This window comes from Jaculus jaculus, chromosome 1, assembly GCF_020740685.1.
Source record: "Jaculus jaculus isolate mJacJac1 chromosome 1, mJacJac1.mat.Y.cur, whole genome shotgun sequence".
In the NCBI taxonomy this organism is placed as follows: domain Eukaryota; kingdom Metazoa; phylum Chordata; class Mammalia; order Rodentia; family Dipodidae; genus Jaculus; species Jaculus jaculus.
Window position 1 is genome coordinate 144,512,688 of NC_059102.1, and position 13,793 is coordinate 144,526,480.

Sequence of the window (13,793 nt, forward strand, 5' to 3'; positions counted from 1 at the left end):
AGGAGTGTAGGCTCGAGGCCAGACTAGGCACATAGCAAGTTCAAAGCCAGCCTGCGCTACGTACCCAAAGAGAAAGACAGAATAAATAAGAATGCATGCCAGGCTTCCTGTATCCCATCACAAACCCAGGTCATGGACATCTGGACATCCTGTGACTACTTCGTGTGTCCACTGAAACTCTCTGCCCTGTGGACATTGTGCTGTGAACGCTGCCACAGTACACACCCTAAAGACCCCCTGAGGCTTCAAAATAGGCTGTCTCACTTGGTGTTTTTCCAAAAGTATTTGACACGGAACCCTTTTCCCCAAGGAATTCCAAAGAGTAATTCAGCGTACAAAATGGTGTACAAAGGGGTTTGGAAGAGGCGGGTCTGTGCTTTTTTTCTAGCATGTGGTTTCACTTAGGTGAACAAGTCCATGTCCCCATGTCCTTTGCCTTTGTGAAAGGGACTGGGTTCTCCCAGTAGCTGATAGATGGTCTCGGGGCTCTTGTGGGAATCCTGCAACCCTGCCCGCTTTATGCCCTTCCGGATTATATGGGGCCTAGTCCATGCCCCTCCATGCCCAATTGTCTCCTGCTGCCCTTCGTCCTCTTCTGAGCACCCATGCCCCACCCCGTGCTCCCTGCAGATGGCCGACGCGGGACAGTACCAGTGTCTGGCTGAGAACGAGGTGGGCGCTGTGAAGAAAGTGGTGACCCTTGTGCTTCAAAGTGAGTCTCAGCCTCTCCCCCTAGCAGGTGGGAGGCAGGTGACATGGGTGGGCCCTCGGGGCCAGCTGTGGCTGGCAACAGTTATTTATATGGGACTTATGACTGAAGCCCTATAAAGTATTTCTCAGCTATTTCAGGGACAGGCTAAGCATGTATTAGTTATTACTCAAGACTGAAAACTCCCACCGAGGTCAGAGTGATGGCTCATGCATTCGCCAGGCGGCTTGGAGCTGGCAGCTCAGCTCATAATCTGATCCTCACACATGACCGTCATAATAGGAGGAAAAGATGATGACATCAAAATAAAAGAGAGACTGATTGAGAGGGGGAGAGGATATGATGGAGAGTGGAGTTTCAAAGGGGAAAGTGGGCGGGGGGAATTACCATGGGATATTGTTTACAATCATGGAAGTTGTTAATTATAAAAAGTAAAGATAAATCATGGAAGGGGGCTAGAGAGATGGCTTAGCGGTTAAGGTGCTTGCCTTCAAAGCCAAAAGACCTTGGCTCAATTCCCCAGGACCCACGTAAGCCAGATGCACAAGGGGGCACATGCATCTGCAGTTCATTTGCAGTATCTGGAAGCCCTGGCTCACCCATTATCTTCCTCTCTCCCTCCCTCCGCTCCCCCCTCTGTCTCTCTCTCTCTCTGTGTGCCTCTTTCCCTCTCTCAAATAAATAAAGAAATAATTTTAAAAAGGAGTCATTTTAAAAAAATCGTGGAAGAGTTGGAAAGAATGCTCAGTGGTTAAAGTTCTTGCATGCAAAGCCTAACGACCTGAGTTCAGTTCCCCAGTACCTATGTAAAAGCCAGATGCACAAAGTGGTGCATGCATCTGGAGTCCAGTTGCAGTGGCTAGAGGCCCTGGTGCCCTCATTTCTCTGTCTCTCTTCTGTTTCTCTCTGTTTGCAAATAAATAAATACCCCAAAAAGAAAAAAAAAATTATGAAGAAGTCCCAGCGGGGATTTTGTAGAAATTATTTTATTAATATTTTTATTTATTTATTTATTTGAAAACAGAGAATATTAGGTGTACCAGGGCCTCTTACCACTGCAAATGAACTCCAGACACATGCACCATTTTGTATATCTGGCTTTACATGGATACTGGGGAATCAAACCAAGGCTGGTAGGCTTTACAAGCAAGTGCCTTTAACCGCTGAGCAATCTGTCCAGCCCTGCAGAAACTATTTTAATGCAGGTAAATAAATGAATGGGTCAGATTGTCATGATGTCCAGCTCATGAAATTCCATATGTTTGGGAACCCACCCAGCAATGTATCATCTCTATCTTCCTAGTCACTACCCACAACTATCCTGAATAATCACTGTCCCGAGTGTTGCCTGTTTTTTTGCTTGTTATTTTTATCTATTTATTTGAGAGTGACAGAGAGAAAGAGGCAGAGAGAGAGAAAGAGGGAGAGAGAGAGAGAATGGGCCCACCAGAGCCTCCAACCACTGCAAAGGAACTCCAGACGCATGCGCCCCCTTGTGCATCTGGCTAACATGGGTCCTGGGGAATCGAGCCTTGAACAGGGGTCCTTAGGCTTCACAGGCAAGCACTTAAACACTAAGCCATCTCTCCAGCCTGGTTCTTTGGTTTTTCGAGGTAGGGTTCCACTCTAACTCAGGCTGACCTGGAATTCACTATATAGTCTCAGGATGGCCTTGAACTCATGGGGATCCTCCTACCTCTGTCTCCCCAGTGCTGGGATTAAAGGCATGTGCCACCATACCAGCTAAATAAATAATTTTTTTTGAAAAAGACAATTTCTCACAGGTATGCACTGGGGTTCATTTGCCAGGTGAGTCTGAAAAGTCTGAGAATTGCTGAAGACAGACCCCAGACTCAAATAGTATATAAAAGCAAAGAGCGTTTATTCTGCAGAATCAGCCAGCATGCAGGGGTCAATCATTCATACAAAATGACGACCCCGAGAGAAGCACACAGGCCCTTTTTGTTTGTTTGTTTGTTTTTCGAGGTAGGGTCTGGTCCAGGCTGACCTGGAATTAACTATGTAGTCTCAGGGTGGCTTTGAACTCACGGCGATCCTCCTACCTCTGCCTCCCGAGTGCTGGGATTAAAGGCATGCGCCACCACGCTCGGCCACACAGGCCCCTTTTAAGCACCACTAGAGGAATGTTGGTGGGCTTAGTCTTTTCTAACATGATTGGCTAATTTGAACAGTAACTGTACTTGTATTTCTTTTTTGATTGGTCCTAAAGTCTTGGTGGGCTCGGTCTAGGGGAATTCCAAGCAGAGTGGGTAACCCTTTGTCATGATTGGCTAGGCAGGCAGCAATTACATTTGTACATCTTTGATTGGTTGGGGCAAAAGGCACAAAAGGGACATGTCTGGGCATGCTTGGACATGTCTCCAGGAACTGACTCAGCCTCTGGGCGGCTGTCTTCCTGGCCACATGTCAGGGTCACTGCTGAGTAATAGCCCATCCTTTCCCAGAAGTCTTGCCTGCCTCTTCGGGAAACTGAAACTTAGGCCTAGTTAGGGTGGCACCTTACTGACGCCTGTCATGGTGTCAGTTTGGTCTCTTCATTCCCCCCTTGAGTATGGTCCCATCTCGAATACTTGAGATGTGTCTAAACGTTGGTATTGTTGTCTTAGAACCATTAATTGTACTGTGGCTCAGCAATCTTTTAACAAATTTGAGCAAGGCATTAACAATGCAGGGCCCACAAGTGAGGGCCAGCAACAAGAGGGTAAGGGGGCCTGCCAGGGGAGAAATTAGGGTTGTTAGCCAAGGGGACCAACTGAACAAAGATTCATACCAGTTTTGATTTTCCTGTCTAATTTTAGCCCTTTCTTCTAACTTCTTGTGGACCATGGCCAGGCTCTCTGATAACGCCTGAGTTGTTGACATAAAAATAGCATTGTTCTCCTAAGGCCTAGCAAAGCCCTCCTTGCTGTAGAAAAAGTAGGTCCATCCCCTTCTATTTTGCAATACTACCTCAGCTAGGGAGTCCAGTGACTGCTCTAGGTCATGGACAGACTTTTCTAATTCAGTGAGATCTGAGTCTACAAGGTCAGTTAGAGCCTCATAAGTCTGATCTGCCTTAACGAAGGCGTTGTGCCACTGCCAATTCCCGCAGCTATGCCAGTCCCAATTAGTGTTATGAGGATTACTGAGATTCCAAAATGTCGTTTTTCCCTGTGGTAGTCATGGTCTAGGGTTTCCATATAGGCATTGAAAGGAAGGTAGTAAACTTGAGGGAATAGGGTAACTAGAACACAGAAGTTGGTGGTATTCTGAAGGATTTGGGGGGATGCAAGGGGTTAAGCCAGTAGTGCATGCAAACCAAATTCCACAAGGTAGGACATACTAACCTCTGCGGTGATGATATGTTTGCAGAGATGCTTAAGGTGAGGAAAGCTATCTAGTTTTCTCCCTATTCTTATCACACATAACCCTCTTCCAGTTACAGTTTGAAGGGTAAGAACCAGAGACTTTCCCCAAGAGCTTCTTGGTGGGCTTTCTGAAGGAGTTGACAGGTTTCCTGTGGCAGCCCAGCCAGTAGAGTATGGGGGTCTGGGGTCCAAGGAGCCAACAGTCTTCCCTAGTGAGGTTAGTGGTGGAGTTAAGAAACATGAAAATGAAGTGAAGCAGCTGTAACTCAAATACAAGAGACGTATCTGGAACACTGGGGGGAGGCATGACCGTGGGTATGGCCATGCCTCTGGCTGGGGAGATGCCTGAGACTGAAGTTGGTGCTGTGGGTTTGAGTTTTTCTGACCGTGGTTAGAGGGGGAGCTGGGGTAGGACTAGGATGGAGTTGTTAGCCCCTTGTGGCTGGACATGGAGTCGAATGGTAAATACCACTCCTGGGTCCTTTCCTATTGTATATAGTCTTAGTCCCCAACTTTTACCAGTCTCCCATCAGGTGGCAGCTTTTCCTCTGTTAGTCAACCTAATCAGTAGCCAGTTACATCGGGACTACTCACATGAGGGGGACCCTCCCCCCGGTTCTGGTGACATTGATAGAGTCTGTTTTCATGGAGGGGGGGCAAGAAATGGTCCCCGTGGATTCATATCCCCATGCAGCACAATAGTGTGATTCTGGGCCACCACACTTTGCCTGTTGCGCAGAGGTTCTGTCATGACCAGGACACACATAATAAGCCTGTTTTCTTGGCCGGGCGTGGTGGCGCACACCTTTAATCCCAGCACTTGGGAGGCAGAGGTAGGAGGATCACCATGAGTTTGAGGCCACGCTGAGATTACATAGTTAATTCCAGGTCAGCCTGGACCAGGGTGAGCCCCTACCTCAAAAAACAAACAAACAAACAAAAAGCCTGTTTTTCTTGTGTTGGCTTGCGCTTGAGGAAAATTGCATCCAAAGGGTGGGTTGCACTGGCATGGGCTGCCAGTTTCAGTATTGGTAGAAGCATAGTCCCAAGATTGCCCCACTAGGTCACACAAATCAAACATCAGGTCAGGGAACCAGGTTCCAAGGGGGGCTAAATGGGACATGGAATTCATTACCTTCCCTGTGACCATATTAGTGATTGTCCATGTGAGATTGTAGGGCTGATGTGAGTTTGAGGTGATCAAGATTAATAGACAACAAAAGACAGACATGATCCAAAATAATCTGGCCATCACTGAGTCTCTAGCTTATGAAGTCTCAGTTTGAGTGGGTCCTGCAGGTGTGCGATGGCCCGCGCCACAATCCTGGTTTCTCCTCAGGAGCGTAGTCATCTGGATCCGCGTGCAGGTCAACAGGCTTCATGTGTGAGTGATGTATCCAGGTGGGGACACCGTCCACCTTGACAGCAGTTGGGGTGGTCAGGGTCATGGTGTGGGTTCAAGAGTCTCTTTTCGGTGCCTTTTGATGAGCACTAGCTCTCCCGGTCTGAACCTGTGGGGTGGAGGTGGAGGCCCCTTCTCATAGATGGTCTGCAGCTGACGCCAGAGATGTTTTTGCACCTGAAATAGAGCTTGTAAGGAGGAGAGAAATCTCTCATGATCAAATTCAGTTAACATTTCTGCTTTTATATTAGTTAACAAAGGTGGGGGGTCTTGCATACATGATTTAAAAGGGAGTCAGCACCATGGTAGTATAAGGGAAGTTCCAAACTCAGAAAAGGGCAAAGGGAAGGAGAGACACCCAGTCTCCGCCAGTTTCAGGGTTAATTTAGCTAGGGTCTCCTTTAGGATCCGATTCATTCTTTCTTCCTGTCCTGAACTTTGGGGACAATACACACAATGGAGTTTCCAGTTTGTCTCCATGATTTTAACTATAGCCTGGGTTACCTGTGAGATGAAGGCTGGTCCACTGTCTGACCCCAAAAGAACAGATAAACCATGCCTTGGAGTGATGTCATCCAATAGTTTCTTGGCACAGTTGTGGCAGTCTCATTCTTGGTTGGAAAAGCCTCAGTCTATCCTGAAAAGGTTTCTATAAATACCAGTAAATACTAGTATCCATACAAACCAGGTTTTATCTCTGTGAAGTCAACTTCCCAATTTACTCCTGGTCAGGTTCCTCTTTCCCTGACTCCCGACTGAGAAACTCCACTTTTTGCATTTATGAGGCGGCAGGTATGGCATCGGGCTATGGCTTCTGCTGCTTTTTGTCTTAATTCATAAGCCTTGAGGTGAGCTCACCTAAGTAAGTCCTCAATTTTCTGTTGACCCGGATGTGTGCTCTGATGTATTTGTCTAGTGAGTTGACTAGCAAAGTCCAATGGGAGAATAATCCTCCCATCAGGGGTTTAATACCATCCTTGTTCTTTATAGGCTACTGTCCTCTGTAGTTCTGAGTCAGTCTACTTTGGTGTTTCTGGCAAGGCTGGCGTCACCATTGGAGGCACTTTTGTCACCAGGGTAGTAGCAACCTGGAGGGCCGCCTCTCGTGCTGCCTTGGCAGCCCTGTTGTTCCCTTTAGAAGTGGGATCCTCCCCTTTCTGGTGACCAGGTCAATACACGATTGCTATTTCTTTGGGGAGCCATATAGCTGGTAGGAGGTCCAAGATCTCCTGTTTATTTTTAATGGTTTTTCTTTCTGCTGTCAACAGTCCCCTCTTTTTATAAATGGCCCCATGAACATGTATGGTTGCAAAATCATAACAGCTATCATTTTAGATATTAAGGCTCTTTCCTTGGCCGAGTTGCAAGGCCTTAGTCAGGGCTGTCAATTCAGCTTTCTGGACAGACGTACCTGGAGGGAAGGCTCTGACCATACAGTTGTCTCTTCAGTTGTCACTGTAGCTCCTGTGTACCGGTCACCATCTTTAAGGAAGCTACTACCATCTGTATACCAGGTCAGCTCTGCCCCTTTAAGGGGAACATCCTTGAGGTCTGGTAAACTGCTCAAGATCTCCAAGCAGTATGGGACTGTCCAGATCCGGATCAGGTAACAGGGTTGCAGGATTGAGGGCCTGATTGGTGGCAAATTGGACCCATGGGGGGTTGAGAAGAAGAGCCTGATAATGAGTCAGTCTGGCATTGGTTACCCACCTGTCAGGGGGCTGCTTTAGCACTCCTTCAATAGCGTGAGGAGTAGTCACTCTGAGGGTTTGGTCCAAAGTGAGTTTATCTGAGTCTTTGACCAATAAGGCAGTGGCTGCTATTATTCAGAGGCACGGGGACCATGCCATCTCCACTGGGTCTAATTTCTTTGATAGGTAAGCAATCAGCCTCTTCCAAGGGCCGAGAGTTTGAGTCAACACCCCTTTGGCTATGCCTTTGTTTTCATCAACGTAAAGATGGAAAGGTTTGTGGATGCCTGGCAAAGCCAATGCCAGGCCTTCAAGGAGTTCCTCTTTCAATCGGAGGAAGGCCTTCTTTATTTCTGGGGTCCATTCTAGGGAGCTTTCTTGTCCTCTCATGGCCTCATAGAGAGGCTTGGCAATTTCTGTGAATCTGGGTATCCAAAGCCTACAAAATCCTGCCAACCCCAAGAACTCACATACCTGTTGCCAGGTTCTGGGGTGGGATGTTGAGGATTGCCTCTTTGTGGGCTTGAGATGACAGGTGTTGGCCCCCCTTGAGTATGTACCCAAGGTACGTTACTTCCCTCTGGCAGAGCTGCGCCTTTCTAGCTGAAACTTGGTATCCCATGCAGTCCAATTCTCTCAGCAAGGCCTCGGTGGCTGAGAGGCAGGCTCCTTCATCTGAGGCTGCTATAAGGAGGTCATCTATGTACTGCAAGACGGTTATCTTGGGATGGGCCTGGCGGTACTCACCCAGATCCTCATGGAGTGCCTCATCAAATATGGTGGATGAGTTCTTAAATCCTTGCGGCAATCTGGTCTATGTTAATTGCCCATTGAATCCACATTCTGGATCGCACCATTCAAAGGCAAACAGAGGTTTACTGGCCAGGGCCAGTGGCAGACTGAAGAATGCTTCCTTGAGGTCCAGCACTGTGGTACACATTGCGTTCAAGTGACAGAGTGCTTAGCAGAGTGCATGGGTTTGGCACCGTGGGGTGGATGTCCTCTACCCCTTTATTAATTTCCCTCAGATCCTGCACAGGGTGATGGTCATTACAGTGGGACTTCCTTACTGGCAGGAGAGGAATATTCCAGGTGGACTGACAAGGGACTAATATCCCTTGTTCCCAAAGCCGGGTTATGTGAGGCATTATGCCAAGTTTGGCCTCTTGGGGCATAGGGTATTGGCAGACTCAGATTGGGCTGGCATTAGCCTTCTGTTAGACCATGATTGGGGCCCAATGTTTGGCCAACCCGGTCTGATTTCTCTCTGCCCATACACCTGGTATCCTTTCCCATAGCTACCTGGGATACGGGCTTTCAGGAGTAGCTTGGGAACCTGAAGAGTGGAGTTTATGTTCTTCCTCCAGGGACACAGTTAACATATGTACAGGACCATTCTGATTGAGAACCTGTACTCCCTCGGAGCTGAAATGGATTTGTGCCCCCATTTTATTCAAGAGGTCTCACCCTAGGACTGGATATTGGTCCCCAGGGATGACCATGAACGAATGGGTTACCCATCCCATTCCTAAGTCCACTTCTCTTTGGGTAGTCCATGAATATTGACTTGTCTCAGTGACTCCTTGGACCCATGTTCTTTTGGTGGACAGAGGTCCCATAGGTTGTTTTGGGATAGAATGTTGAGCCCCAGTATTGACCAGGAAAGCCACTGGTTTCCCCTCTACCTTCAAGGTTACCCAAGGCTCGTGGAGGGGGCATGAACCCTGATGCCCTCAGTCACTGAGTTCTCCTATTTCCACAGTTTTAGAATTTTTGCCCCTTTGTCTTTGTGGACATTCATTTTTCCAATGTCCCATCTCTTTGCAATAAGCACATTGGTCCTTTTGGGGATGGAGATGGGGGTCAGTGTTGTCCTTCCCCTCTCAATTATAGGGCTGGCTTGCCCCTGTTTCTCCCAGAAGCCATGATTTTTAATTCCCTTGGGTCAGATTTTCCTGTGGTGGCCAGTAGTATCTTAGCTAATCCTCTAGTTTGTCTGTCTCCTGGGGTTTCTCTATTATTATAAGCTTTTTCTGCTGTTGCCGCAAGTTCTGACATCTGCTTGCCTGTGAAACCGTTTAGCCGTTGAAGTTTCCTGTGGATATTTGGCGCTGCCTGGTTGATGAAAGCCATGTTCACGGCAGACTGGTTTTCTCTTGCTTCCAGGTCCAGGGTCATATAGAGGTCTGGTATGCTTCTAATAATCTCTCTAAAAAGGCCTCAGGGTTTTCCTCCTTACCTTGTATAGATAAATTTGTAGGCTTCCTACCAGCCTCCTGGAGACCACCCCCATAAGAATCTAGTTGGCTTTGAGTCTCTCCTCACCTTCAGGGCTGTTGGGGTCCCAGTCAGGGCAGGCTAAGGGGAAGGCTGCATCCACAATAGCCTGCACAATCATGGGTTGCCTACTAGGTCCAGGAACTAGCTTGCAGGCAGCGGCTAGAATCCATTCCCTTTCCTCTGTTGTGAACAGAACCTGCAAAAGCTGCTGACAACCATCCGAAGTGGGCTGATGGGTTATCATTATGAAATCTAACAAGTCTAGGAGGGCTGAGGGCTTCTCAGAAAACTTTTGGTTCTGCATCTTCCAATTATATAAGTCTCTGATAGAAAAAGGGATATGAGTAACAAACTGTTGACTGTCCTGATCAGGGGGGCCAGTTGCCTGTAGAGGCAGTGCAGACTCATGTTTCCTCCTTCTTCCCCTGGGCCCACATCGGCAGCTACCACTTGCAGTATGGGTTCTGGCGCAGGGGCAGGTACATAGGGAGGTGGGTAGAGGTCATCCTCAGGGATAGAAGGGGGCAGGACCACCAGCTTGTGATCTTCTGGCAGCTTAGACTCCTTAACAGACAGGATGGCTGGGGCTGGCGGTAAAAAGGGGCTCAACCGAGGAGGGGGGCTTTCTACCACGTATTGCCAGACTGTGATGCATGGGACCTGATCAGGATGTCCAGAATTCCCACACACAATACCTTTAATCTTATAAATGGTGGGGGGGTGTTGAAGGTGTCTCCCTCTGGCCATCCCACATTGCAAGTCAGCCATTCATTCCTGCAAAAGATAGTCAGTTTTCCTGACTCTACTGTTAAACCCAGGTTGTCTGCCAGGCATCTGAAATCCTTGAAGTATGACTGGACTAGGTCCAGTGGGGTGGAACTTGCTGCCTATCCCATAGTACCTTTCAAGAAAGTAGAAAAGGGCTGGAGAGATGGTTTAGCGGTTAAGCGCTTGCCTGTTTGAGGCTCGATTCCCCAGGACCCATGTTAACCAGATGCACAAGGGGGCACGCATCTGGAGTTTGTTTGCAGTGGCTGGAAGCCCTGGCGTGCCCATTCTTTCTCTCTCTCTCTCTCTCTCTCTCTCCCTCCTTCTCTCTGTCTGTCACTCTCAAATAAATAAATAAAAATAAACAAATAAAAGTAAGCAGAGAATGCAAGGATCTATGTACTTTAAAAAAAAAGAAAGTAGAAAAGTACAAACAAGACATAACACATAGACACAAAAACAAATTTCCCAGGAAATGAAAAAGACACTCAAATGCTGCTGACGGCATCCTATCCCATGAATGGGTTCCACCAGATGGGTGCAACCCATCAGTGTTTACCAAACCAGAGTCAGACTGGAGATTTCTGGCTCCACCAGAAGGGGGTTCAGAGCATCCTCATAACCCCCCAGCCCTGAGGTAATAAGTGGCTCATCAACCTTACCTCCATGGGCCTCCAGATTGTGCTCAGATGCCAGATTTACCGAAAACGAAACAAAGAGCAAAGCAGAACAAAGACACACAGTACAGAGGGGCTCCCCAACTCACTGATTGCCAGAGGACCAACTGTTCTCCTGAGAATGCTCCACTATTGTGTCTGGAGGGAGGTCTCCAGTGATCCCGGATGAGCCCCCAAATGTAAGAAAGACCCCAGACTCAAATAGTATGTACAAGCAATGAGTGTTTATTCTGCAGAATCAGCCAGCATGCAGGGGTCAACCATTCATATAATGGCAACCCCTAGAGGTGCTTGCAGGCTCCTTTTAAGAATAGCTAGAGGAATTTTGACAGGCTTATTCTTTTCTAACATGATTGGCTAATTTGAACAGTAACTGTACTTGTATTTCTTTTTTGATTGGTCCTAAAGTCTTGGTGGGCTAGGTCTAGGGGAATTCCAAGCAGGTTGGGTAACCCTTTATCATGATTGGCTAAGCAGGCAGCAATTACATTTGTACATCTTTGATTGGTTGGGGCAAAAGGCACAAAAGGGACATGTCTGGGCATGTTTGGACATGTCTCCAGGAACTGACTCAGTCCCTGGGTGGCTGTCTTCTCCAGCCACATGTCAGGGTCACTGTTGAGTAACAGCCCACCTTTTCCCAGAAGTCTTGCCTGCCTCTCCAGGAAACTGAAAGTTAGGCCGAGTTAGGATGGTACTTTACTGAAGCCTGCCATGGTGTCAGTTTGGTCCCTTCAAGTCCAGGTCCTTTCAGTTGGATAATCAGTATAAATCATCATAGAGACCATTCTGAGAAGGGGGTTGTTAGGCAGTTTCCTCATCATGAGGACATCTGAGTGTGCTGACATCACCAGGCAATATTTTTTCATGGGGCTACCATCACCATCATGGAACCAAGCATGGGCGTGTGTACATGGCAGCGTCTTCAGCAGGGAAGCATGTCTGGTAGGGCAATGTGGAGGCAGGTAGCTGAGTGGCAGGATCACTTATTTGTGCTTTCTAGTGCATCTGAATGAATATAGAATATGGACTGCTGAAATATATGAGGATGAGTAACTGCTCCTAAAAGTTTCCTGGTGTTCCCACAGGTGCCCCAGTGTTCCAGGTGGAACCCCAGGATATGACAGTGAGGTCTGGGGAGGATGTGGCTTTACGGTGCCAGGCCACTGGAGAGCCAGCACCCACCATCGAGTGGCTACGGGCAGGTCGGCCTCTGCAGGCTGGCCGGCGGCTTCAGACCCTGTCCGATGGGAGCCTGTGGCTGGAGCGCGTGGAGGCTGGAGATGCTGGAACGTATGAGTGTATGGCTCACAACCACCTGGGCTCTGCCACAGCCCAGGCAGTCCTGGCCGTGAGAGGTACCGAGAATCCTAACTTAGACCTGTGTGGAGCAAGACTACAGAACCCTGGGGGACTTGGGGTGCCTTGTTTAGACGGAGCCCAAATCACCACCCTATCTACTCCTCAACTCTTCACTTAGTTACAAACTATAAACAGATTAGTTGGGAACACTATGTAGGGCGTCTTGTCCACTTCTAGTTGGTGAAACTGAGTCTCAGGGACACTAAGCATTTGCCACTCGCCTTGACCAGGGAACACTGGGCTGTTCCAGGTCATCTTGCATCAATCTGTGCCCTCCACTTGGGCACTCCATGAAGTAGGCAAAGTGAAACAAGAGTGGACATGGTGTCCTTGAGGAGTTTGCTGAGAATATCTGTTACTTATAACTTGTCCCACACGTCACACAATGCTGGCCCATGTAGGGGGTCAGAAAGGATACATACAGTTAATGATGTCAGTAGCCCTGCCTTCTGACCCTCCTTAATCAGCTCCATTTTCCATTGGGTCATGCAAAGCCTTAAAATTAAGGAAACAGGGCTGGAGAGATGGCTTAGTGGTTAAGGCACTTGCCTGCAAAGCCAAAGTACCCAGGTTCAACTCCCCAGGACCCACATAAACTAGATGCACAAGGGGATGCACACATCTGGAGTTTGTTTGCAGTGTCTGGAGGCCCTGGTGTGCCCATTCTCCCTCTCTCTCTCTCCCTCTCGCTCTCTCTTTCCCTGCCTATTTCTGTATATGTCTGTGGCAGACAGCTTCAGGTTCATTGAGGTGAACTTCCAAACCAGGCACAGTTATGGAAGAAGGGATGTTTATTGAAACGTACAGATCTAGGGGAAGTTCCATAATGGCAGAAGAAGCTGGCCTGTCTTCACAGGTCCAAACAGATAGAGAGAGAAGCACAAGCCAAAAGCCACACAGCTCAGCACACTTTAGGAACTCCAACTAGGCACACTTTGCATATCTTTAGATTGAAATCTCAAACCCACCACTACACCTTAGAACCACCAAGTGACCCCGCCCACACTGCCTCCAGCCAGGTGGCTGAACATGCAAACTATAAACTAATAAAACAGTGAATGTATTGGGGGCCATCTATTCAAACTACCACAATTTCTCTCTCTCAATAAACAAATACAAAATAAAATATTTAAAAAAATTAAAGGCCAAGCATGGTGGCACATGTCTTTAATCCCAGCACTTGGGAGGCAAAGGTAGGAGGACCTCCTTGAGTTTGAGGCCACCCTGAGACTACATAGTGAACCCCAGGTCAGCTCTGGGCTAGAGTGAGACCCTACCTTGAAAAACCAAAAAATTAAAATTAAAAAAAATTAGGGAAGCCAGGCGTGGTGTTACATACCTTTAATCCCAACACTCGGGAGGCAGAGGCAGAAGGATTGCTGTGACTTCAGGGTCACCTGAGGCTACTGAGTGAATTTCAGGTCAGCCTGAGCTAGAGTGAAACCCCACCTTGGAAAGAAAAATTTTAAGGAAGGGCTGTCCTGAGAAAGCATAGTAATAAAATAACTCAAACCTACATAAAGAAAAGTCACAGAA

General features: G+C 47.8%; 1 protein-coding gene across 1 annotated transcript in view; it reads left to right on the forward strand.

Annotated features, from left to right (window-relative positions):
* The window catches only part of Hmcn2 (hemicentin 2), a 195,050-nt gene that overhangs the window by 165,442 nt on the left and 15,815 nt on the right, over positions 1-13,793 (forward strand). The window contains exons 85-86 of the mRNA XM_012952006.2: positions 631-712; positions 11,984-12,253. Coding sequence (XP_012807460.2) covers positions 631-712; positions 11,984-12,253 — 352 coding nt within the window. The remainder of the gene's footprint in view (positions 1-630; positions 713-11,983; positions 12,254-13,793) is intronic.